This window comes from Pygocentrus nattereri, chromosome 1, assembly GCF_015220715.1.
Source record: "Pygocentrus nattereri isolate fPygNat1 chromosome 1, fPygNat1.pri, whole genome shotgun sequence".
Taxonomy (NCBI): domain Eukaryota; kingdom Metazoa; phylum Chordata; class Actinopteri; order Characiformes; family Serrasalmidae; genus Pygocentrus; species Pygocentrus nattereri.
The window spans coordinates 43,367,437-43,394,266 of NC_051211.1; the positions used below are offsets into that span (position 1 = coordinate 43,367,437).

A 26,830-nucleotide genomic window follows, 5' to 3' on the forward strand; every position below is an offset into this window, starting at 1 on the left:
ACAGAGCATAGTATATTCTGATGCCTCTGCATTAAGGTTTAATAAGAAGGTACAGCTAAATTCAGTGGTAACACTCAAACCCCCAAACTAACCCATTTACTGGAAAATCACCTCAAAATCAGTCATACCAGTTATCAGCCATATTACAGAGTTTTGCATAGTTCATGAAAACAGCTGTAGGCATACACAGGTTAAAAGTGTGTTGTTAGTGTTTCCAAAAAGCTGTGTTTTGTCTGTCCATAAAAACACTGAATACAGAGTGTACAGAAATCTCAGGTTCACTGTTTTTGTGTGGTTGAGAGGCTGAAATACAGGGAAAAAACTTGTGAACTGTGAATTGCTTGGATATCAAGGCTGGGCTCACGTCTCACAATTGCCACAAATTATATCAACTTGTCAACTAATCTCAAATAGAGTTTGTGGTTTATGATTCTGTACAACATATTCTTGTGGAAAAAGTGGACACAAATGGGTTGCTTTGCTATAAACAGAGTTGGAAGCTTGTCTATAGAAAGAGCATGTCAAACAATGTCTCTGTCTGTTGGACATTTGAGTATGGGATAAGTTGTATAATTTTGATATGTTTGTAAAGTGTCACTTTAAGTGGGCAAAATGACTTGTAGCTGGGCTGGTCATGTGGTTCAGGCTCTTTCTTAATGAGGGCAGTTGCGGAGAGGTTACTTGTGAACATATGCTTATACAGATATTAGTCTAAGGAGTCTGAGGCTTGCCAGCTGTGAACAGGTGCACATTAGCAGCATCACATAATACTCCACCAGACACACACATTACCGTGAATGGTATAGCTCACACATATACACTGCTTACCTCCTCACACCAACAATGCATATAGCTGAATGGCCCTGCAGACCTGCTGACTTCATTGAGAACACACGCACAGATTTGTTTTTACAACAGTGTCAGGACGTGGAATCACACGTCTCATATATGCGATATTCTTTATTCAAGTTCCAGTCAAGATGGTCATTCCGTTATTCATTTTTTGTAAGGTATTTTTAAGGAGATGAAATATAAGATAATCCACCTGCAAAAGAAAGGAGAAAGTCAAAGAAAACAGGTTTAAAAACAGGAGTTTCTGAAACTGGAACAGTTCTTACATAGATACAGAAAAGGTGCGATTCCCAACACTCTGTGTAACCTGGTAGACCACCAAAACTGTCCCCATCAGATAAACAGCACTTCAAGCTTTCATCTTTGAAAGAGAGGAGAAAATCAAACACCACTTGCTTCTGATCTGAAAAAAAAATTGACAGACGTTTTGTACATCCTTCCACATGAAAGACAGGTAATAGCTGTCATCTGTTCAGGCTTGATTAGCTATAGCATGCTCCACTTAGCCTGTCCTTCAGCTATACACTGCTGCACCATTCTTTTTCTTTCTTTCTTTTTTCTTCTCTCTCTCTTGCGCGCTGTCTCTCTGTCTCTCCCCACACTCTGCGTGTACACAAGACCTGTGCTAGCACTTAAAGCCAATACGCAGCTAAAATTAACTCTGGCCTGCAGCAGTGGGGGATCGATGCTGGATGCAGGTGTGTGATGGCGGGAGGTCCTGTGAGGACCCTGCTGTCTGTCCGAGAGGAAAATAGAAGTGTGGCTATTTTCTGTAACTGTTGTAAAGGCTTGGCTAACGCAGTGGCAGTCAAATTATAGTGCAGCAAACTTTTAAGACAAAATTGCTTTGTCAGGGAGTCATAGGTTGAATTACATATTATTCCACACATACTCTAAACCAAAAATGGGATCTTTCTCAAAAAATCCATCTACTATCACTCTTGGTCATTGGTTCTTATATGCAGTAAAAAAACAACATTCTAGCCTTAAGCTTAACCTTTGCCCTTTCAGTTTTTCAAAAATGAAACACTCAGCTTTGTGAGAAAGCACTTTACACAGTTAAAATGGCCTTGTAATACAAAATCCAGCTAGTCTTACACTTGGTCAAACTGTAATGCTTCTGAAAATATTTTACCCAAGTGACTCCTCCTGTCATGGCACAGCTTTATTTGTTAGTTCTTGTTTCTCATTAAAATAATTAAATGTACAAAAGCGTGAATGTATAAAATGTATGAATTTTCCTAAATGCTGAGATAATTTGTGAATTTTACCATGAAGGTGGAATTTCACCTAATATGTTGTATTTTTATTGCATTTGCTTTGAATGTCTTTTGCTGATGTACTGCTTTCCTAGATAAATAATACAACACATATTTGTGCAAATGGGTTCAGTTTCAGTGAATAAAAAAGAGGAAGTATTCTGTATCTTGGTAAACGTGTAACAATTCAACATGCTTTATTTTGCAAAATATCAGTGGTAGATAATCAAGGCAAAGAACAATTTTAGGTGAAATTTCCCATTAAAGGAAAGTGTAAAATTCACAAAAATAGCCCCTGATATCCCCTGTGTATATGTCTGCACTGTACTCTGTTTGTGTATATGCTGTTGTTTGGTGCTGCTCGCTCACCTCCTCTCTCTCTCTTCTCTCCGTGTGGTCAGTCAAGGTGCAGAGGAGCAACCGGCCACTGCCCTGGGAGTCCGGCACCAACAACAACAGCAACTTCCTCCCCTCCCAGCACTATAACACCTACCACCCTGACCAGTCCCGCAGCCAGGCCAAGCAGAAATCCTCTCCGAACAACCCTTGTAATGACCCTTCCCTTTCTCCTAAACCCTTCGTCCTCATCCTCTCTTTTCTTCCTGTCTTGTCTCAAGCTTTGGCCTTCTGCTATACTTGACAGTGTCGTAAGCATTCATTCTCAGATGTGTCTTGATTTTTAGCAGTGCAAGACTCCAAGACTTATCTGCTGTTGAATTGCACAAAATTTAACGTGCATGTTAAATTATCAAGCATTATTTAAAGGGATGCATTGATATGGAATTCGGGGGCTGATAGCAATTAACATCTGTGGTTGGAAAACAAAACCAATAACTGATCATTTTACTTTTATTAGTTTTAAAACATTCACAACATAAACCACATATATAAAATGCAGCGTGTTAAACGGGTTAAAACTCTGAAAATATTAGTTTCATTTTACATTGCTGTAATACAGCTAAATGAAACATGTTAATGTGAATATTAAATTATTTATCAGATGCTTATATGGCTCTTATTGGTATAGCAGGGATTTTTCTGCCTGGACAAGGAATTGAACTGTATGACTGTGGTGTTATCCACTATGCTATGCATTTCCGTAAGTGGTTTATTCATGAAAGAATCTTTGAAAGTAATGGAGATGTCCAAACATTATTCACTATACATGCAACAAAACATGCCTGAGCAAAAATAGGATGTCAACTTATCAGTTGGTGCGAGACAGCAGAGTAACCTAAAGCTGTATTCTAGTATAAATACACTACTGGCTCTTTCACTTACATTATCACTCACATAAATACACTCACTAGATCTTACACATTTGTTGAGGAACATTAATAAGAAAGAATATTGTATTGTATTAAAATCTTTTAAAACTTTTTTTAACAGACTAATCTGAATTGCAACAAGTTAATTCAACTTAAAATTGCCATTTGAATGTTGGAAATAATCAAAAACGTTCCCATAACGTAAAACAGTTGAGTAATATGTGGAATATATTCAGTTTTATGTATAACACATTTAATTTATTTGGGTCTAAATAAAATGTGGTATTACAATGTACCCACCTTTGGTTTAAACCATTGACTAAATTTCCAAAATACAACCTATAACAAAACATTTATAATAATATTGGCCGTTGATATGTATCATGCACCCCTAATTATTTTGTCAGAATAGTTTTAATAAAAAAAGAGTTTATCGCTGTTCCTACACTGTAAAAAATGATCCATCACTTCAACTCAAAACATGACTTTTATTGAAAGAATTGTTTATTCTGAGCATCATTTGGTTTAAACAGTACAAGTTCATTTACTTGTTACCATATGAAGTCACTTTTTTAGGTTGATCTGATTAGCCAGATTTCACAGTGTATGTTGAAAGTGAGTGTTGAATATGTGTCCCTTATCCTGGCTGAAGTTGAATGTATGTGTTGTTGTGTGCGAGTGTTTTTTTTTTTTTCTCCACTGCTCAGGAGAAAGTAGAGCAGAACTAAACTCCTGGATCTCTCATTGTCCCTGAAATGCACTGAGGCTACCGAATGTTTTCTGCTTCTCTCTCTCTCTCTCTCTCTCTCTCTCGCTCTCTCTCTCGCTCTCTCTCTCGCTCTCTCTCTCGCTCTCTCTCTGCCCTCTCTCTCTCTCTCTCTGCCCTCTCTCTCTGCCCTCTCTCTCTGCCCTCTCTCTCTCTCTCTCTGCCCTCTCTCTCTCTCCCCCTCTCTCCTCATTGCTTGTCCTCCGTCTGTGGGCGTTGCTGAGCTTTTTTCCCTACCAGAGGCAAGGCATTAAGGCAAGGTGCAGAGCAGTGATACAATGTGAGACAAGTGTGTGGCAATTGAGCTTTGCTCAGGCTGTATAGTTGCTTTTTGTGGTTTGATTTATCAGTGTTGTCTAGAATAGACTGCTCTGATCAAAACACAGGTGGCGTTTACCAGGCCTGGAGCTGAGAGAGGCTATTCACCCAGCTTCTGTATGGCTGTGATACTGGACTTCACATGGCCTGGTTGCCTCTTTATGCACGAGGGGCTGGGAGTCCTTTTATAGCCTCACGCTGTGGGGGCTTCTGGGACATGTAGTCAATGGTAATTGATAGCCTGAGCCCCTCGTCTAATAATATCCTCTAATAGGCTAATAAGGTGGGATGATACCGCACTATCAAGATCATCTATTTTCATAGGAGCCGTTTAGTCACTGATGATACTTCTCGCCTCCCATAACCCCTCCCCCCCATTTGCTCTTCTCCTGGATTTAACGCTCCCTCACCTGAAACCCTGCCCCTGCGTGATTGTAATCGGCTCATCGCTATAAATTCCAGCCGTCGTGGCTGTATTGATCTTGCATGTAGCTCTCTCAGCATTTCAAGGGCAATGTGAGCATGTTCTTAACTGCTCTTAAGCCTCCTCTTGTTGTCTCATTACGCCAGGGCCGGAAAGAAGAAGCTGCAGCCACTTCATTGGCCAAATTGCCATACGCTTACGCATAATTTACCATAAACCCATTGCGCTTTGTGTCAGTCATGCATTTTTTTTTCACGCTCAGATTCCATTTGACTTTTCTTTTGTATTTGGCACCTTCTGTCCTTAAGGAATGTGTCCTTGTCTACTTTGGCTGAAGTTCGCTCTCATACTTAATAAAATTTTTCTAAATTTCAGTACATTGCAGTCATTAAAATGAGTAAACAAAGTTGCTGAATGGTTTGTTCTGAAATGCTCCATTCTAGAAAATTGGAGACAGAATTTTTTGCTACAGTTGTGATACGACCCAGACATCCAAAGCATTCAGTGCCTCTAAATGGTCCCTCACAGAAAGCTGTTATGTGAAAGAGTTATCAATTTACTGCATGATTTCCGACATTGTGTTATGATTGTTTTAAAATAATCTTTTGGAATAAAATGAAGTGGTACATGTAAGGCATTATAAGGCATTATTATACATGTACATTATTATAATGTAAGGCATTATAAGGCAAAATATTCCCCCAAAAAAGGTTATTTTTTCAGATTTGCTGCTGTTCTACTTTTATCAATATTACATATAAGCTCAGAATGCTCACTGGTGGTTTGGGAAAGTAAGTAGAAAAGCTATATTTGAGTTTGGTGGTATAACCGTAATAAGGTATACTGTGGTATGTTAAAATGCTGCCTGTGCTCAAAAATGATGGCTGCAGCTCTAAATTCCGATGCATCAAGTTATAGTAAGGGCTCAATGTGAGTTCACGCTGATAGATCGAGGGCAAAAATTGGAGCCAGGAAAAACTAAGCATGAAAGCAGCTCACCGACAACAAAGAGCTGCACAGACCACATAACACATTCAGTTCAGTCATTCCACTTTGTGCTCCCAGCTATCCTCTAAATGGTTGTCATTAACATCAGTTAACTGGGACCGAGTCTGTGCTGTGTCATCTACACTTGTGTCAGCAGAGCACCAGTTAGTCAGAATCAAAACTATTCTGTGGTGTGTGGCATTGCTTGGGTCTCTAGCCTGCTCACTAAGCTAACATTAAGTTAGCTGATCAAGCTACAGATCCAAACATCATGGAACAGGTTTAATTTTGCTTTTCTGTCCCTTTGGCTTTCCAGTTGCTCAACTTTACTATCACAAGTTTGAACTGTAATCATCTAAATCTGTGTCAGTGCTTTATTTAGCCAGAATCCAGCATGGTCAAAATCAGACATGTCCACCCACCCCCACAATATTACCATATACCTCTGTAATATTTGAAGACCATTTGAAGATATGAAACAAGTTGCTACCTCCCAACCCTGTGGTAGACATTGTGACCCCTGGTTCCTATCACAACCACTGTAAAGAAAACCTGAGTCTGTAAGTTTCTCTACAGTGAACCATTTCTCTTTAACCTTTTCCAACATTTATTTACCTGTGGATTAGGATGAGCTCACCCATTGCAGAATGCAGGTGGACCGCTAGGCCTCATTAGCTTGCTGCTAAAACACTTTTTATAAGCTTTGCAGTTGTATAGAAAATAAAGTCTGTCTACTTGTGCCAAGAGAGAGCAACTGTTTGCAACAGAGCTACATGCGTTTATAATCTGTTCTCTACATGCGCCAGACGTGCTGGCTAAATGAAACGTATATTTGGGGTAGCGTCACGCTGCCAGCTCAGGATTATATGTTTATTTTTTAGTTATTTTTTTTGAACACTTGTTTTGAGTTTGTTGAGTTGGCAGCATTTGGTGTGATCAGTATTTGCTTTGATTTGGACTTGTATTTTGGGAATAGACCATGGTTCTTTATAAGGACAGCTTTGAGGCTTTGGGGGGAGTATTTATGAATTTGGTTTGAGTTTCAGACTCATCGTTTTATGCGCTATCAAACAAGAGGGGGGAAGTGCATCGATTTGCTCAGTTTTTAAGTATATTTGCGAAAAAACGGCTTTGCTCTGTGAGCTGAGTTCTGTTATTTTTAAGCTGCCATGAGTCAAAATGTCCTTTTGTTAATCCTCTGATGTTCTGAAAGTTCTGATTTCTCACTCTCTCTCTGTCTGTCTCTCTCTTTTAGCTCTTGGTTCGTCCTTCTCGCCCACCTCCATGAGTGCCTACAGCCTGAGCTCCCTCAACATGAGCACACTGCCCCGCAATATGTATCCCACAAGCCCCCGTGGCACTATGATGAGGCGCAAGCTCAAGAAGAAGGACTACAAGAGCTCCTGTAGGTTTTCCGTCTGTTCTCCGATATGATCCAGTGAGCTGTGTCCTCTGTCTCTTTCTTTGTCTCTATGTTGCCTGTGGCTTTTTAATTGACAAAGTCCCCCTTCTGAAGTAGCGTCATTAGAATATGCCTTAACACTGTATTACCTCAAAATCGAATCATCCAGGAATGCACAGACTGAGTCAGCGAAGTGCACTTCACTGATTTTGAGCTATAGCCTAATGAATGTTTTCATGTAATTTTCACTTCAGCTTCTGCGCAGTAGGTCATAGCTCTCAAGCTCATGGTAGCCGTAGCTCATCGCCCTCTGCCCAATTGCTCTTTCATCCATTTTTAAGACTTTTCCATTTTTCAGAATGGCTGATGCAAACAAAAATGGCTGTTTGCTATTGATTTCCTTTGGCCTCTCTCTAATGTGTCAGTGCCCGGGTGCTGGCACTAGCAGTAGGCTTGCCGCAAGTGAGTTTTAAAATCGCTTTTCTGAGTTTTATTGTTTTGCTTGACTTGCCATGTGTTGTGGTAAACAAGAAGGCAGCTGGGTTTTTGAGTCAGTTTTTAATTAGGAACATGAAGAGGCAAAATCCCTAAATGCTGTACTATGCAAGAGTCAGAGACCACTGTTTATGTAATTAACTTCCAGTTAGGCCTTCCATGCACAGCACTGCATGTCCAATTATATTGGGATGTGTTTGCAAGCAAAGCTTCACCACAATTCAGATTATTTTTCCTAGCTTCATAAATTTAGAGACATTTAGGTTAAAGCTCCAGTTTATTACGTGCTACAAAACTAATCAAGTAAAGTACAGATCCTCACCTAAGCTAAAAGCCTTTCCACCTCTGAACTCTACTCAGTTTACACAAGTGGCAGTGGAGGCTTGTGAATTGCTTCAGGGTCGGGAATGTGAGTATTAAGAACGTTTCTACGGTTACAGAGAGGTCAAGAAAACTTAAAGCATGGTCAGCCACTTGTAATTACACTTCTTCTGGGTCTTTATCAGCAAAGGCCGACCTTTCATATGATGTTCTGCCCTCTGTCCTGGTCCCACAGCAGCTGAAACTGAAGAAAACAAGCAGAATCTGAATGAAATTTCACACAGAGAGGATCCGAAGAAGCTTGGCGATAGAGACATAATGTAACGTGGAGTTATATTTGTGTATGTTTATTTGACGTGGTAGAAGTGAAAGGGGGGAGGAAGTGAGAGAGAGTGAAAAAAATGGAGCACATTTAGTATTCTGCTCTCAACGCTCATATCCCATGCTGTGGAGCGAGAGGGGAAAATTACACCTCTGGCTACCCCATAATTAGATCCTGTAAGATATTTCACATTGTTCAGCTGAGCAGCCTGCCTGGCACAACTCGTCACCTCTGCAGCAGATAATTACCCCAGCCACACAGCCACAACACTGTTTCTCACGTGGGGCTTTCTTATCACCACAGCCTGTGGACCTGACCAGTAAACAAATGCTAGGGGGGTAGCAAAACGACTAATCGTCAGCGCTAATCGCTGTCCCTGCTGGACGTGGCGTGCTGTCAGGATTCTGTTCCTCATTTGTTTGTTACTCCTCTGTTTTCCTTCATTAAGGCTGACTGTGGGTCGAGTCTTGCTGGGCAGCTGGGTAGAGGTTAAAATGCCAGTGTTGTGGAGTGTGGGTGACGTGAAGTTTGCAGTGATTGAGCGGTAATTTGAGCCTGCCGCTGGAGGGATCGGCCTCCCGCTGGTCTCTGAGCACCTCATTAATTGTTGTGTTCACATAGGGGTTGAAGTGAGGCTGCTTACGTCAGTGGCTGAAATGATTCTTAGGGATTGGAATAAACTATCAGTTAGCCCAGCAGTAATGAATCCTATGGAGTCCTCTCATTTGTGGAAGTTTATGCAGTGCAGTGCATATCCAACTGGATGATAATTCTGGCACGTTGCAATTGAAATGAAACAATTTCTATAAGGGTAAAGAGCAGGCATCTGTAATTTGAGGGTATTTAAAACCGTAAATACCCTTTGGAGGGATCCACAATTACATGTCCAGTTCTTGGCCAAGGGTGCATTATTGTAACATTAGTTAATGCCCAAGAGAACTAGCAAAAGGTCTGGAGTTGATCTGACATGTGCATCCAGGGTATGTTGCTGGTCAACATGAGCACTAGAGTGGTCCTGTTCTGCTATGGTTCTTCTTACTACTGCTGCTGCTGTAGAATTGCTTAATACGCTTCTGTCAAGCTTGAGAAACAGGAGGAAAGATCAGCTGTGAATTTTAATTTGAACTTCTTCCACAGTTTCATTCAGGGGCACGTTCACCCACTGCTCCAGTTTTGAGCTATTCCAAATGCAGCTACAGGCTGTAATGTTATGAAATAGAGAGAGAGATTGATTATATTAGGACTGAAAGATGAATAATTTTTATATCTAAATTGCAATTAGAGAGAGTATGGTTCTCAAATTGCAAGTGTTGCAAGTTTTAAGTGGAAAAATTTAACCTTGTTACACAGTGCTTGTGAACCTTCAGTGGATGAACCTTCAGCTCTAATTTAAAGGAAATAACATATCTACTGCATGGTGCATAGTCAATAGTCATTAAAAAGCAAACCTAAGCCCAGTCCAATGTTATATGTCTAAAGTCTGAACCCAGCCTAAAACCTGATATCATTTTGGGCCTCGTTGGGCTTGGGTTGGCTAGCAGACCAATAATTAGGACCAAAAAAGGCAAAGCATAGAAGCCAAGTTTATTACAACTGTACATTTCACACACAATGCAATTCAGTCTGCTACAAAAATAAAATGAAAAAATAAAATAAAGTTTGAGAAAGAAGTGATTATAAGAAAGTTCAGTTGAAAGTGGTATTTTAAAAAGCTAGATGAAGTGTAATGTCATTGTATAAACTGCAGTATAAGAGATGAGAGTGCAGTGTGATATTGTCTCTATAAGCTACAATCAGTGCTTTAAAACCTGACTGTCAAAAAAAAGAACATCATAAGTTTGAGCAATCAGAATAAATCAGTTAGAGACATGCCAAGAGCATTAGGCGTTTTTACGTAGGTAAGACGCAAGAAAATTGTGCTGGTGAACTCAGCAACAGCAGACAACCTGTCAGTCGAGGAATGACCACATCAGTGGATGAAAGAAAAGACCTTTCATGATAAAAACTGGACTGTTGAGAACATAACTGTATCAAAGACTATAAAGCAAAGAATGAATCAGAATGCCTTGAGAGGGTTCAATGTAAGATGCAAACCACTGCTAAGCCTCAAGAAAATAAAGGCCAAGTTATACATTACGTAAAAATTACATAAAAGCTTCTGGGAGTTCTGGGACGAAATCTTGTAAAGTGAAAGTCAACCTGTACCAGGGTGAAGAAAGGAAGTGTGTGGAGAACAGAAGGAACCTCTTCATGATCAAAAGCAAATATAATTTGTGAAACATGGTGATATGGGCATATGTGGCTGCCACCGTTTCTGGCTCACTCATGTTGTTATCGATAAAGTGCTTTTAGATGAATTCTGAAATCTATAGAAATGTCTTAACTGCTCAAGTCTAATCACCTCAAAATCCAGCAGATGGTATTTCGGGGTGCTGCAGTACAGTGACTCTAACCATATTACTAAGAAAGATGTTCAAAGCCAGAAAGTGTAACGTTATTGACTGACCTGGTCAATCACCCAACCTGAACCCCATAATCAAGCATTCAGTAGCTGAAGACTAGGATAGGACTATTGTACTTTTATAATATTGAAAGCTCTGATCAACTGAAAATGGAGACATTAACATATTACAATAAGGCATATTTGCAGCCACTCCTTTTCTGCTGTATTGAAAAATGTATTAGATTTACACATCACTCTACAGCATGAAATGTTACTAGGCTAACTACAGTAGCTGATGTTAGCTAGGTCGTTAAACGGTGACTAATCCACAGAGGACAAAGTACCTGTAAGACCACTGGGCCTCTTCAGCATCCAGTGTTGTACCAGCATCCGTTACTCATCCAATATGAAAAATCCTTGACTTTTTTCAATAAGTAAACATGTATTGCTCTACTTCCTACTAAGTGTTTGTGCTACTCATTTTTTAGCCTCTTAACATCAGAGCCATGACCTAGTTAATTTTTATGTATAGCGCATCTCACAACAGGCGTTGTTGCAAAGCAACTTTCAGGAAAAATCCAGGTCCAAGCCCCCATAAGCATTCCACTGTGACAGTGGCAAGGAAAAAGTCCCAAAGAGCAAGAGGAAGAAATCTTGAGAGGAACCAAGACTCATCGTGAGAGGAACCAAGGTAACCCATCCTTCTCTGGTCGATATAGCAAACAAAACATTAGAAAACAATGAACAGAGAATAAGGTTTTAACATTAGTATAAAATATTAAAATACAGAAAAAGGGAAAAGCAGCTGAAGCAGTGTCTATGATTAAATAGTTTCAATCAGTGCAGTAGCAGCATCAGGATGGTTAGTGGCATGCAGGTGAGGCTGTACGCAGCATTATACAGCGGGAAGCTCCATGTTGGTCAAACCGGTCCAGGAGACGGGCGTGCAGTGGGCACCTGATTAAGGCAGGTGATGCAACAGCATCAGACCACAAAGGATGGACAGCTGTTCAGCTCAGCAAAGAAACACATAGATAGTTCTGTTAGGAGTGACTGGTTACAGTACACTGTGTTAACAGACTGCAGCAAACTCCAGCACATCGAGCTACAGCTTGACTGAAAGGGGAAGCCAGAAGGTAACAGAGACATGAGGGCTCCATGAGATGTCAGCGCCCCTCCGCTCGATCATCAACTCAAAAAAGAGTGAGCGTATGAGAGCAGCAGGATGACAGCACCAACACTTCCAGTTTACCAAAAAGTGCAAAATTCATTACCAAAGACTCAACTAAACGAGTAGATTTTTAGCCTAGTTTTAAAACAGTAAGGCTTCCCGCCATGAGTTAACTTGGCCAAAGTATGTAACTTTTTTCTTGCCTGTGAACTGGATGTCTGTTTATGAACTCTTGCAAACATCAAAACTAGTCACAGTGCACATTCTTACTTTTTATGGTTACCCTGAGGACTCATTTTAGTGAAAAGGATAAGCAAAATCTGACCAAAGCCCATCCACATGCAGTGCAGACACGACACATGTTAATGCAAGGTGTAATCAGTCTCAGTCTACTTCTTTTCAAATACAACACAAAGTACAGAGCCAAAACAACAAAATTGTCCCTGTCCTGTTCTGCTTAAATTGTAACTTAGAAAAATATCATCTTAGTAAAAATAGCATGCTAATGCAAGAATGGGCTTGCAATTGCTGAAAAGGTCTTGTTCACAGACAAGAAGTTCTAACGAGTATGTTGAAACAGAGCCAAGTTCACTAGAGATCTCTTTCCTCCCACAGAGACAATTACCAATGCAGATGAATAGCTGTTAATCTAAGTGACTCATTAGAAAACAATAACTGCAAATGAACAATTCCCATTTCTTAAATTTTGTACTGTGTCCAATCCTGGCTAGGACTCCAATGCCTGTTAATCCTTTTGTCTGCTGTAATTAGAAAAGTGAGCATGGCTAACGATTAAATAATACTAACCCCTTCTGAAGGCATATTGTCCCCTCTCGCTGTTGAGGGACATTAAAATCTCTTAAATGATAGTCTATTGTGGATCATAGGCTTTGGTTCAAAATTCAATGCTATTACGTAACACAGAGGCCAGGGATGACGCACTTTGTGCTAGTCATCCTGTACGCAGATGAGAGCCCTGTAGCCATGGCAACCATCATATAAACACAAGCTGCCAGTGATAGCCACTGTTAAGGTGGGCTAGGAGGGCACAAGACAGAGAGCAAGCAAGCAAAGGAGCATCATTTTGAAGTTGTGCTTGATTGATGCTTCCTTGTAAAGGGTTATGGGAGATAGGGAGATGCTTTGTTGAATGTTCCTCTAGAAGATCCATTGTCGCAAGCTCACAGAGAATGATTAAAGCTTACTGAGACTTTTTCTGCCCATAAACCCTTCCAGACAAGAGAGGTACAATATGCCAGAGTGCAGCAAAGTCACCGGTCATAGAGCCCTGACGCTGCCAGCCAGTCACGACACGATGGGAGACAATAGAGAAGGTCACACTATGTTCCTGCAGTATCACACACACATAGTCAATAGAGCAGAGGATACAGAGGAAAAATAATTTGTCCTTTCCGCACAGCTCCCCACATAAATAAACACGCACACGAATGCTGTCCCTGAGGAGCGTCCGCATTAAGCTAATGCTATCGCTTTTCCTGCATTCTGTTTACGTCTCTTTTGGGCCCACCGTCATGCTAATTCAACAGAATTTTCCTTCGCCTGTGTCTCTGCGGTCCAGCTCCGACATCTCCGCGTTAAATGTAGCATGACGAAGGTAGTGGCACATCTCCTCCCTGGGAAACATTAGCATAATGTAATTGTTAGGTAATGCTCAGATTCCTCTGCGCAATTTCCATAAGGTGTCATTTGAGGCATTAATACGCTCTGCCCAAGCCAAATCCAATTAAATCGAACTGCATTTAAGGGCCGTGCTGGCTCTGAAGGTCTCCGACACTCTGATAGGCATGGACAGGGCCTCGCTCTAGGTCATTCCCCTCACTTCAAAGCACTTGACTCCCTCTTGTACCCGTTTAATCCTCTTTTAGATGGGAGTTCTTGTTTTCCTGCTTTTAGAGGAACTAGAGGTTTTGTGCTTTGTATTTACTGGAGACAAGATTCTTCCAAACTCCTACACATGTTCTCCAGCCTATAACTGACTCATGAATCTGGCAGTGGAGAGCGTCATTGCCAGGGGGAAGGAGGAAAAAAGAACGACTTGGCAGTGATTCATCAAAAGTCTGCAGCTGACGACCCCTTCAGGTATTCAGACATGCGCTCTTGTTCTGATCTGTCGGAGCTTTTCTGCAAATGGAACATTGCATTCAGCCCAAGCCTCTCCTCCAAATGAATGGGGTTTAAAGGAAAAGTCTTGTAAGACCAGTTTAGACACCCAGACAGTCATTCATGATGGCCCGATTAAGATAAGTATCATTCTGTTTTCTTTATTGTGTTACTTCCGACTGACTCAGAGGTCAAGGATGGTGCTAGATTTGATAGCATTTATAAAAGTCCTAGGTAAATCTCTGCATTGTAGCATCAAAGCATTGCAGCATTCTCCTCATGTACCAAGACAAGTCGTCTCCTTAACTTTCTCCTGTGTCTTCTCCTCCTTACAGCAAAGGAGAGGTGCATGCTGTTTTAAACAGTAAATATGTCTGGTGTGGTAAATCCAGCCAGTGTAAGATGGAGCCATCAATAGGGGTAAGAAATGCTCCTGAGTCCCAGCAGAGAGCAATCCTGGATATATAACAGTATCTTAAAGAGCACAGCAGATTCAGCCCAGCGCAGGTCGATAGCCTGCAGGCAGATTTCTCTCCACACCAGCTGTGTTAGACTCAGAATGGTCAGTTGTGACCACTCCTGCTGAGAGTGAAAGCTCTTGATACTTACCAAAATCGAGTGCAATCTTGGGTGCTTCTAGCAAACTCTGAAATTTTTCGCTATGTGCTCTCTGGAAAGGCCTTTCTGGAAAGTGTGTGCAATGCATGTGCAGAGATTTATGAAATGTTACTATAAGGCTTGAGCAAGCCAAATTAGTTCAAACATATCTGTCCACACCCACTGCAATAGTCATTTACAGTTATATGGTAGGTTGCCATTGTATCATTTTATTCCTCATTGGGATCTTGTTCAGATTGGAGTTTCAAATCTCAGTCATACTGGTAGGTTTGTTTGGAGGAAAAGTTTGGCAAAAAACAAAGATACACACTTTTCCCCTCACTCCAAATTTTTTAACAGCTTTTAAATTCTAGATGTTAATCAAGTACATGTGGGTATACACAGATCAGACATAACATTATGACCACCTCCTTATTTCTATGCTGATTGTCCATTTTATCGACTCCACTTACTATATAGGTGCACTTTGCAGTTCTACAGACTGTAGTCCGTCTGTTTCTCTGCATACTGTGTTAACCCCCTTTTATGCAGTTCTTCAGTGGTCAGGACCCCCATGGACCCTTACAGAGTAGGTACTATTTGGGTGGTGGATCATTCTCAGCACTGCAGTAATACTGATGTGGTGGTGGTATGTTTGTTTGTGTTGCGGTGGTCTGAGTGCATCAGACACAGCAGTGCTGCTGGAATTTTTAAACACCTCATTGTCACTGCTGGACTGAGAAAAGTCCACCAACCAAAATATCCAGCCAACAGTGTCCCATGGGCAGCATCCTGTGACCATTCATGAAGGACTAGAGGATGACCAACATAAGCTGTGCAGCAGCAGATGAGTTGTCATCTCTGAATTTACATCTACAGCGTGGACTGACAAGGTAGGAGTGTCTAATAGAATGGACAGTGAGTGGACAGTGTTTAAAACCCAAGCAGCACTGCTGTCTCTGATCCACTCGTAGCAGCACAACACTAACACACCAGCACCACATCAGTATGCTGCAATGCTGAGAATGATCCACCACCCAAATAATACCTGCTCTGTGAGGGTCCATGGGGGTCCTGACCACTGAAGAACAGGATAAAAGGGGGCTAACAAAGTATCAGAGAAACAGACGGACTACAGTCTGTAATTGTAGAACTACAAAGTGCACCTATATAGTAAGTGGAGCTGATGAAATGGACAATGAGCGTAGAAACAAGGATCATAATATTATGCCTGATCAGTGTATATAAGTATATACAACTCCAACATGATGGTAACATGTTGGTAAGGTCAAGACAATAATGTCAATACCTCCAATAACTACAATACAATAACTCCGTTTGCCTTCAGAACTGCCTTAATTCTTCATGGCATACTTTCAACAAGGTTTTGGAAACATTCCTCAGAGATTTTGGTTGGTTATTGGAGTTACTGTTGCCTTTCTATCACCTCGAACCAGTCTGCCCATTCTCCTCTGACCTCTCACATCAACAAGGCATTTTTGTCCACACAACTGCCGCTCACTGGATATTTTCTCTTTCTGACCATTCTCTGTAAACCCTAGAGATGGCTGTACATGAAAATCCCAGTAGATCAGCATTTTCTGAAATACTCAGACCAGCCCGTCTGGCACCAACAACCATGTCACGTTCAAAGTCACTTAAATCCCCTTTCTTTCCCATTCTGATGCTCAGTCTGCACTTCAGCAAGTTGTCCTGACCACCTCTACATGCCTAAATGCATTGAGTTGTGGCCATGTGATTGGCTGATTAGCTATTTGTGTTAACATGCAACTGAACAGATGTACCTAGTTAAAGTGGCCGGTGAGTGTATATTGTGTGTGTTACCATAGCCATAGCACTGGGTAATCATTTTAGGTAAAAAAGTTAGTTGTTTGTGATGCACCAAAATGACAATTCATGTCTGGAACCAAAACCAAAATTCCAGACACACCTTGCCAAAAACTGAAACCAAAAAACAACAGAATTGTCTTTTTTTAACTTGCCATTGTATGCTTTTGAAAAAATGTACTGAACATAAAAACTACAAGGTAGCAAGAAACGTACACTTTTATTATTGAGAAAATCTGCTTTCAATAGAGCAAATCTGAGCTAAAAATAAGTGAAAATAATTTACATAAAATTAACATACTAAATTATTACAGTATGTAGGCTGCAGAATGTGCCACAAAGTTAAACATCCTCTGCTGTTTGTGCGTGTGTGTGTGTTTTTCATCAAATTGTTTTTTTTTATTGCAGTACTTAATAATTTTCATTGTCATTTCAGTTAAATGTTAAGTGTTAGATTTAGACCATGTTGTAGTCTTTTGTTTTTTTTTTTCATCCAAAACCAAAAGTGCCACTTTTGACTGAAATGTTTCAGTGACTGTAATTTTGATGAATCCGTAGTAGCTGTAAGATGTAAAAGATGTACCTGTCTAATTGCTCTAAATTAAATTGAATCTGGGCTGTAGAAAAATACAGTGATTATCAGAAAATTTTACTGGTTTCTTACTGTTTACTTCTGAAAACCTTTATATTTTGTGCTGTCATTTTATGCCATACAGTATGTTTAATATATTTTCCTGTTGGAAGAGGTGACAGTGAAATATAATTGAAATATGAAGTATATATGAGTATATTTGCATTTATTATAATCTTGTTACTCCAAATTATAGCGTAATTTGGGCACTTACCATTATTTTACCCCAAATAATTAGCTAGTACTTTGGAGTTTGTACCTCCCAGTTACATAGTTAATATTGAGAACTTGAAATAAAGCATTACTAACAGATATAGTTGTTGCATCTTTTTAAATTTACTTGATTAGGTAGTTTCTGACAGTGTAGGACATACTGTTATCTATGAAAATGAACTAAAGCTTATTGCAAAAGCAAGTCTATTTGAGGCAAGTGTGTGATTCTTTAAGCCTGCAGTTTGCAGTGTGAATTAGTGGAATATAAGCTTCAGATGTTTATTAGCCTTGTAACTCCAGTGCAACACTAAGCAAACCTCAGCATGTTCACCAAACATGGATTGGCTTTTTGACTACATTTGGGGTAAAGTCGTCATATATTCATGGCTTTACACTGGCAGAAGTTAAACATTACTGATAATTGAAAACAACATACAGCTTTGTGCACAGTACAAGCTCCACAGATTTATTTGACAGTGACTTGGGAAATGGTGGTCTGTCGCGCCCCATATGGTGTTCAGATTTATGCTAGCAAATGTGTTATGCAGGCTCCAAGCGCAGTGGCATTGTTTACTTCTGAAAAAAATATCTTCCAGAGTCAAAACTTTATTTAGATGGTGGAGATGTGTCCTTTCCTTCACAGAATCTTGAGATAGCTCCACTCCAAGCTCCCCATAATTCTCCCCACCCAATCTATAGGCGATTCCCAGAAGTCTCTTGTGCTATGATAGGATTCTAATGGAATAAGAATGTAGTAATAATAATGGAACTTTCTATCAAAAGGCTGTGTCTTATCACACAGCTTTGGCTAGCAGTCCTGGGCACACAGACATGTGGAGAGCGGCCATGGTTCCAACTCAGAATGAGCAAGGTTTTAGTAATTTAAGACCTTTAATGCTAGATGCTTCATTTTCAGAAGTGTACCCTTGGGTGACATGACCATTTCTGCTGTCTACTTCCATCTAGTGTCTCTGGCCTCCAGCACTGTGGGCCTGGCCGGTCAGGTGGTCCACACCGAGACCACTGAGGTGACTTTGGTCAGTGACTCCATCATGGGATTTGGAATCCAGCTCCAGGGAGGGGTCTTTGCCACGGAAACGCTCACCTCTCCTCCACTCATCGCTTACATAGACCCCGACAGCCCGGCCGAGAGGTGAGGCCCCAGCATGATTCCTTTACTGGGTTAAATTTTCTCTCCTTGCGCTTTACTAGATTAAAACGCTCGGTTCAATACTGTGAGCGCTTTTCTTATCTGGGTGGCATCTGAAACGTGTAATTGTTTGCTCTATCTTTGACTTGTGATCTGCCCTGGGGGAGGTTAGCATTTCATTTTTAATCTGAAATCTCATTGCTCTTATCTCCATTCTTGATCACTGCCCCACCCCCTCCCCTGATCCGCCAAGCGTTTATTGCATCAGCGACTTATCTCCCTCTGCTTCTCGTTTTTTTCTTATGAGCCACAACTTGCTGCACAGCTATCTGACTACATCATGTAATGTAACTATTCCACTTGATGCATTGCTGCCTGGCCATGATAAGCAAAGCTGCAGTCAGAATGTGGGTTGATTGAATGCTCCGCTACACGAGAGGCTAAAGCACTTAGGTTTAATTGCTAGAGCGAGGCTGCCTCAGCTGGCATCCAAATGAACTTACACGTGTAGCAGCTGACAGGATTTACGCCCAAACCTCGGAGTAATTACCAGACCCTAGTGACAGCTTTGGCATTAGCCGCTGTAATTGTATTGATGGACATGGACCTTTTAATAGTACGAGATCAAGGCAGGGCTGTTATTTAGCATCACAGGTTCTGCAGAAATAGAATGCTCTTGATCAGAGGAGAATATTCTGTAGATTTGCATTAATAATTATAAAAGCGTCTGATTATGGTAACTGGAGAGCAGTCAGCTGTCAGAGATTTGTTGCTCACATTAGAATGAAGCTTAGAGATAATTTAAGGGTGCAGCACTTCTGAAGTTAACTACACTGTGCTGTGCTAGCTGGCGTAAAAAAGCTCATATCTCTGAAGGTATATCTTTACAGGAGAAGGAAAACATACATTTTTAACATGTTAGTGTAACAGAGTGTAAAAAAAATTGAAAGATTTCCTGTTCAAAAGTTTTCCAGTTTGTCAAGAAATTATTCCATAACGTTTACCAAAGTATTACAGAAAAGCTGCCAATTTCAAATGATGTAGAAAATGTTAACTGGGGCTACAATAATTAACAAAATTGATTGGTTGTGAATGATGTTGATTATGCAATGAAGTTGACATGTTGTTTACATAAAAATAACTCTGTTATGCTCTTATCTTGCATGCAGTCATTCTGGCAGATTTCTGTGCACTGCTGTACAGAACACTATAGAAAAAAGACTTTGCTTTCTGCCAAGACCTATGATGCACTGAAATGAAAATTCCTATCCAAAAACAGAAACAGAAAAGGTGGTAATATTTTATTTGGACAGTTGACTGAAGATGCTTTGTAGATGCTCATTCTATCTTTAACATGCAATGAAATATCTGTTCAGTGCAACTGAACTTGAAATTGAGTGTGGAAGACTGTACTAAATCTATCCCTAAACTATAAAAAAGCAAAAACTGTGCTAACTCCTAGACCTAACTCTAATCTTAATGTTGTTGATAATCAACTGAGGATAACCAGAAAGTTGTTGTTGAAAATTGTTTTTTATGTTTTGACCCTGCTTTAGAATAAATGTAATAACAAAAAAACAAAAGGTAATAAATAACTTTTAATAGTGATCAGTACTCAGCTGACAGTAAACATTCAATCTGTTGTCCCCGACACCAAATAATTCTGTACATTTTTTAGTTATACTTTGCACCTTGGCTGTCATGTCTGTCATTTTTAAAAACTGTGGCTGCAGCTGGTGTCTGTGTGGAAAAAAAGAAGTGTTTTCAATCAATATTTTCATAATCATTATTCATTATAATTTCATTATCATTATCAATATTTTATTATCATTCAAATGATTTTTGATGCCCTATTTAATCTTTTTCTCTTTCGATTGAAAATCTGTTATGACTGAAAATGTTTGCGTCTGAAATCTTCAGTGGCTGAAATTTTGGTGCAGCCCTAGCACAAACACAAATAATAGCAAAGGTGCTGTGAAAGGGCTAAAGGAGAAAATAGCAGAAGCCGCTATTTAAATCCATTAATCAAATAATTGTCTGTATATTATTTTATCCTGTAAATAAGTGTTACTTGCATGATAATAAATAAAAAACACAGTTGTAATGTTTTCTAATGATGCAGATGAATGAAAATGGCACACAGGTTGAGGGGCTGAGCTGAGCTTCAGTGCTTAGGCATCTCTACTGCTTGTCTTCTTGTGTAGCCTGTGAAGATTGTATTGCAGGAACGTGACAGAAATCCAGACCTCTGTTTCTGCGTGGGATTTCTGGGTAATGAGTTGACTTTCTGCCCATGGTTTGTGTGCAGGTGCGGTATCTTGCAGATTGGCGACCGGATCCTGTCCATCAACGGGATTCCCACAGAGGACAGCACACTGGAGGAGACCAACCAGCTGCTGCGGGACTCCACCATTACCAGCAAAGTCACACTGGAGATTGAGTTTGACGTAGCAGGTGAGGAGCTCCAGCCTAAAGATTGGCGTGCACTACATGATAAAAGCAGATTTTGAAAATGTGGCCAAACTTGTCTTTGCTATTAGATTTTTTCTGGGTATATCATTGGCCATTGCCTGTCATCCAGTTATATACACAAAATGTCCAAAACTTTGTAGACTGCTGCTTATTCAGTGTTTCTCTTAAATCAAGGCTATTCTGGGAAGGCTTTACACTAGATGTTGGAACATGGCTGTGAATATCTGATTGAGCATTAGTGAGGGCAGCTACTGATGTTAAATTATTTTTTCTGGATCTCAAACGTCACTGCAGATCACCCCAAAGGTGTTGGATGGAGCTCCATCACTCAAACACAGTTCCATTGTTCCCAGTCCTGGAGGAAGGGTTAATACTCCTTTAGATGTGGCTCGGCATTGGGTATGGTGTCAGGTCTGGCCGCTCCTGTTCTGTTGGCAGTACTTTTCTATGAAGATTATACAAGCTGCATGTGGATGTCAGCAATGCATCTTAAGTAGCTCAATTCACTATTTAGAAGGGTGTCAGGATACTTTTTGACATACAGAATAACATGACTAATTACATCACATTAGAAGACATATGATATAATCCGATCAAATAATCCGATCAAATAATCAGACATTTAAAATCATCAGGATGCTTCCATTAGTCATTAATCAGGATGCAGTCAGACTTAAAGCTGACTCTGTTCACTTTCTTCATTTCTCTGGTACACCACCAGATCATCTGGGCTGAGAACAGGTTCTCATCAAGCTTCCCACATTGAGTTCCAATTCCAGTTTTGAAAATTTGTCGGGAAGTGCAACATCGGGATAACTTCATGCTGAAAATCCTGCACTGTATGCCTGGTCTAAGCCTGTTAGGGTCTGCATCTGACTGACCACGCTCTTACTCCTGGTGGCCATTCCTCAAAAAAAAAAAAAAAAAAAAAAAAAAAAAAAAAAAATATATATATATATATATATATATATATATATATATATATATATATATATATATATATATATATATATATATATATATATATATATATATATATATCCCTCCATTATTTGGAGAGCCATGCTGGTTTGCCACCTGTTTGATATCTACAAATAATCAGTGCGAGCCAATCAGCAGGTTGTGAATTGAAAGACATGGTTGCTGACCATCTATCCCTCTGAAAATACAAGCTTGAGGCTGTGTGATTGTGTTTTGGTAGAGGTCGGAAAGTACTGCATGGCTTACGTACTCCCCCTTTTCTAGTTCCGTGCTGAGCTTTGGCAGTGTGATCAAAGCATGATCCCTGCCAAAAGCCCACCATCCTGTAGCCACACAGTAATTAGTGACATTCACATTGATTTCCTTTTGCACATTGCATTCATTTATTTGATTAGCAGTTCAAACATAGCTTTTAGATTTAGGCAGCAACATGTAGAGTAAATAAAAACACTGTAATTAATAACTTTGTGTTTTCCATGAGAGGACCAGCCTTTTATTGCTGTTACTTGCAGATATTGTACTGTCATGGAGCATCTTGGAATTGTGCTCCAAGCCAGTTTTTGCCTCTACGATTGACTGACAATTTTCTGTAAAGTCAGACAGAAATAATTTTTTTTCTTCCCCGCAATAATGTTGTCCTCTCAGAAAGGTAAGCGCGGAGAGAAATAATTTCACAGTGCCTTGGCTGGAAGACTGCTCCCCATCACTCTGAGGCAGTTCTGCAGAGAGAGAGCGTGTGCGCTCCTGAGGGAGGAATGAGCTTGCCTGAATTATTGAGTGATCATTTTAAGAGCAGCAGCCTTTATGCGTAATTGCCAGCCATCGGAGGGCAGTAGATTTTTCTCCTCCGCCACATCGACACTTCTGCCATCGGCCGAGGATCTTTGTAGCTGTCTGCACATGGAAAGAGGGAGCATTTTGCCCTTTTAGTTACTGCAATCTCATCTCACTCCCATACTTGGCTCTAAAGCCTGTCGGATGACTGTCTGTGCTGCTGTCTGAGAACAGGACTTGGGCTTTGTTGTTCACATTTTACCAACCAATGTGTGTCACCTCTTTGTTTTAACTTATTTTATAGCTCGCTCTACTCAAAAAAGAGAAGAATACTTCAGCACCAGCCTTGGGAACTACTGTTGTAGTCAGTAGCAGCACAGCCCAGTCGGGGGCTAAGTGCGTTGGCCAAGGGTATATCATGTATACCGAATCATTCCTGGGATTTGAACCAACCTTGCTTAGCTTCCGAGATGGGTGGTCTAAGAGTGGCATAGCCATAAGCCATTATGAACGCAAGTGCAGAATTAAATGACAAAAAGTATAATACAACGCCGATAAAACATGGTTCTTATCCAGAGTCTAAAGTATAAAAGCTCATAAAAGAGTACAATCAAAACCATACATACATCAGGGCTGTAGTAAAGGCCACCTTTGTGGAGTCCAAGGCTCTGACTAGTCAAGATAGAGTCCAAATGAGAGTGAGTGAGTCAAAATTAAGGCAAAAAACTCCCCTTCAAGATGAAGCCCTAACTAGTCTTAACTGCTTCCCTTTTATATTTTTTGGTATTTCTTCATTATTTGGAACTTGGTTACTTTCATTTTTAATTGGTTACTTTATACGAATTCTGTAAAAACATACTTATACTTACATAACAACTTAAATTTGCATTCATTTACAGTCTGTATTGACAGGTTTGATTAAAAATCACAATACTTTGTTTTGTAATTTGTTTTTCACTATGAATTTAGGCAACCTGTCGCTATCAGATGCAGTAGAAATAACTGAGCATGATTTGTCTTATCTAATGAGTGTTCTGTTCTATAATTTGAGAAAACAGTTGGTTATCTAACTGTTGGTTCTGTATTTAGGTTGGAATTCTTCTTGGGAGATTAGATCCTTATTTTTGCATATTTCCAAAATAATATCTTTTATCTTTCCCATGGCTGCTTGCCCCCAGACCAGCAAAAAACATCCTGTTCAACGGCTCCAACAGGATATAGCACTAAAATACACTGATATTTATGTATTTTTCTTTCTTTTCGATGCTGTACGCTGTACTATACACAGTACTGTTTCCCTTTGGGGGCTAATAAAATTGACCTTATTGTATCAGAGCCTACAGCAAAGCTAGTGTTTGACCCCCCCTTCTCCACACTCTGTCTCCCTATTCAGAATCTGTCATCCCAAGCAGTGGCACCTTCCACGTGAAGCTACCAAAGAAGCCAGGCGTGGAGCTGGGCATCACCATCAGCTGTGAGTGTTCTGTTTCTCGTCCTCCGCACACGTCAATACACTGTTCATTAATGGTGTCCTACACTGTGCATGTCTGTCCCTGACACATCGATTCCATGGTTTTTAAAGCCCAAGCACTCTCGATACCAGAAATGTGCAATTGTGCATCACAGCAGAGTGTCTGTTTAACAGTTAATAGTCGTGTAAGTGAGGCCAGCATAGATATTAGTGGGAGTGGCACTAGTAGGAGTGAGATTGCTGTAATCTTATTTAAAAATAGAGCCTTCTCCACTTTGAACTTGACTTAGATTGCTGCATAAGCAGAATGACTGTATCACTGAAGCATTCTGATAATGACAATGTCAACTTTTCACACCCAACTCTCCACTGGCCCACCATCAACACAGATTAGTTTGTTGCCCCAGCTTATGCTAAGCGGTCAGAGATAAAGCGAGAGGCGATAGAGAGCAACACACTGGTTCTTGTACTGCTCTGCCTCTTCTGAGTTTCACACAACCCCTTTGAGGTTTTAATTGATTTTAATTGCTGCTTTGCACATTGCCGTCCTCAGTGGCTGAGGATGAAAAGAACCATTGGAGGGCATTGCTGTAAGCAGGCAGTATGAAACAAAGCATTTGTCTCTGACAATTTTAGAAGCGCTGCACAACCTTGGGCTCCTCTCCAGCTTCCAGATCTTACTCTGCCTCTCCATGCGCTTACATTTCCACATGGCAGTGCCAGAACTGACTTATTGTAATGGACTCCTACTACACTGTGCACTTTACTTTATTAATGAAGTGCGCAGTCCACATTTCAAATCCCTAGTCATGGACACAGATGGTACATGGGAGTGAATTAAAATGAACATTAAGGAAACAGACTTTCTGTGCTACATTTGGATTTGAATGGCTCCAAAACAAGCAGTTAATTTAATTTATTATATTTATATGTTTTTGTCTCCAGGAAAACTGTCAAATAATGTTAACACCAGCTGCAGATTTCCCTTCGTCACACTTAAAATCATATCCACTGCATCAAGTAGGACTTGATGCAAAAAAGCTAATAATTTGATATTCTATTATTCCTGTGAATAAATGGACTAATAATGGATTAATTGGTTTAAATGTGGCGTGTAAATGTGAAGAGCTGGAATAGTGAAATGGTGAACTGCAACACTGTTCTCCTGTTTCACCCTTTTTGATCTCCAGTAAGTAATTGTAAAATAATAATAAATAGATAGATTACCATTAAAGCTCTTCACAGCATGGGTTGTGGACCAGTTGTTTGTAGCTGTCTAACTAATATATGACAGGATGAGCTGCTGAATATTCAGTAGTATTGCGAAGTATATGCTAAATCCTTCTGATTAACAGAAACTGAATAGAACTTAGAATTTACAGTGATTAACGTTAGTAACGTAACACGATGAGTGATTTTTGTGAGAATAACATTAGCTTATTCTGACATCACTTACAGTGTGAACTGTGTGTCCTCAAGGAGTAGTTGGGTTTGTCAGAACACCAGCATGGAGGGAAAAAAGCTACCATTTATCACAAGGCTGAAGTTGGCTTCCTGTTCGCCAGCTTGCAGTTCAAATTTTCTGCTCCAATTTCATCTTTGTTCATTTGCTCACCTGCTGCTTTGATGCCAGCATGCTTGCTTTTCTGGTAAATAAAGAAAACATTGTGCTTCTGTGGATAGTCAGACCTGCGTATGTTGTATGTTGGGCTAAGGTATCCTTAATTTTAAGAAATGCGCATTACTATCTGTACGTGAATTGCTGCCCTCTGCAGTTTGAGTCGGTAACTCACTCTAGGTTGGACAGCTCTTTGAAACGTAACCAAAAACAGAAACAACTTTTTTTTTTTTTTATTGATGTTGAATAATTGTTTCATAATTGTTTCAACCCTAGTAGGTTTGCAATTACTCATTGTAGCTCATCTATTACTGCACAATGTATAAGTCACCCTGTACCCCAGGGGTGTCCAAAAAGGTCCAAAAGGGCCAAATGTGGCCCAAGGACAGATTTTAATAGGCCCTGTTTTAGTGTATTATAAGTGGCCTGCCAGCTAGTGTGTTGCAGTTCTTCCTTTCACCTAATGGTGGCAGCTGACCAGACCTACAGCTTCATTTAGTAAATGACATTTAGTCTAGACTACAGACATAAAGTTCAAGCTAAATACTGAAAACTGCCGAATTTGATGAGGTGGAAGACTTCTTATGAGAGCAAATTCAGTAGTCCAGTAATTATTAACCCTGGTCAGGTTGAACAAAACATGGCTACACTGTGTTTATTTGATATGTAAAGAACATTACCTAACAAAACCAAAAATGTATAGACTTCAGTTTATCTCGCACATTATATTTTTCAACAAGTAAGTACTTGAATAGGTATATAATAAGCGTTTATCGTTCTAAGCTGTTCTGAATGAGCAGTCCAACAATACAAGAAGCCTCGTGAATCTTTTATACAGTGATAGGAAACAGGGTAGCTCACAGAATGCTCAGATTCTATGTGCTGATATTTTGAAAGTATATAATAATATATGGGCCCTCAGGTAT

General features: G+C 40.1%; 1 protein-coding gene across 12 annotated transcripts in view; it reads left to right on the forward strand.

The window, feature by feature from the left end:
- grip1 (glutamate receptor interacting protein 1) overlaps positions 1 to 26,830 on the forward strand; it is a 391,803-nt gene that overhangs the window by 319,515 nt on the left and 45,458 nt on the right. For all 12 annotated transcript variants that reach the window (XM_037542052.1, XM_037542023.1, XM_037542033.1 and 9 more), the window contains exons 10-14: positions 2,513 to 2,659; positions 7,130 to 7,279; positions 18,405 to 18,591; positions 20,897 to 21,042; positions 24,209 to 24,289. In XM_037542052.1, the coding sequence (XP_037397949.1) occupies positions 2,513 to 2,659; positions 7,130 to 7,279; positions 18,405 to 18,591; positions 20,897 to 21,042; positions 24,209 to 24,289 (711 nt within the window). The remainder of the gene's footprint in view (positions 1 to 2,512; positions 2,660 to 7,129; positions 7,280 to 18,404; positions 18,592 to 20,896; positions 21,043 to 24,208; positions 24,290 to 26,830) is intronic.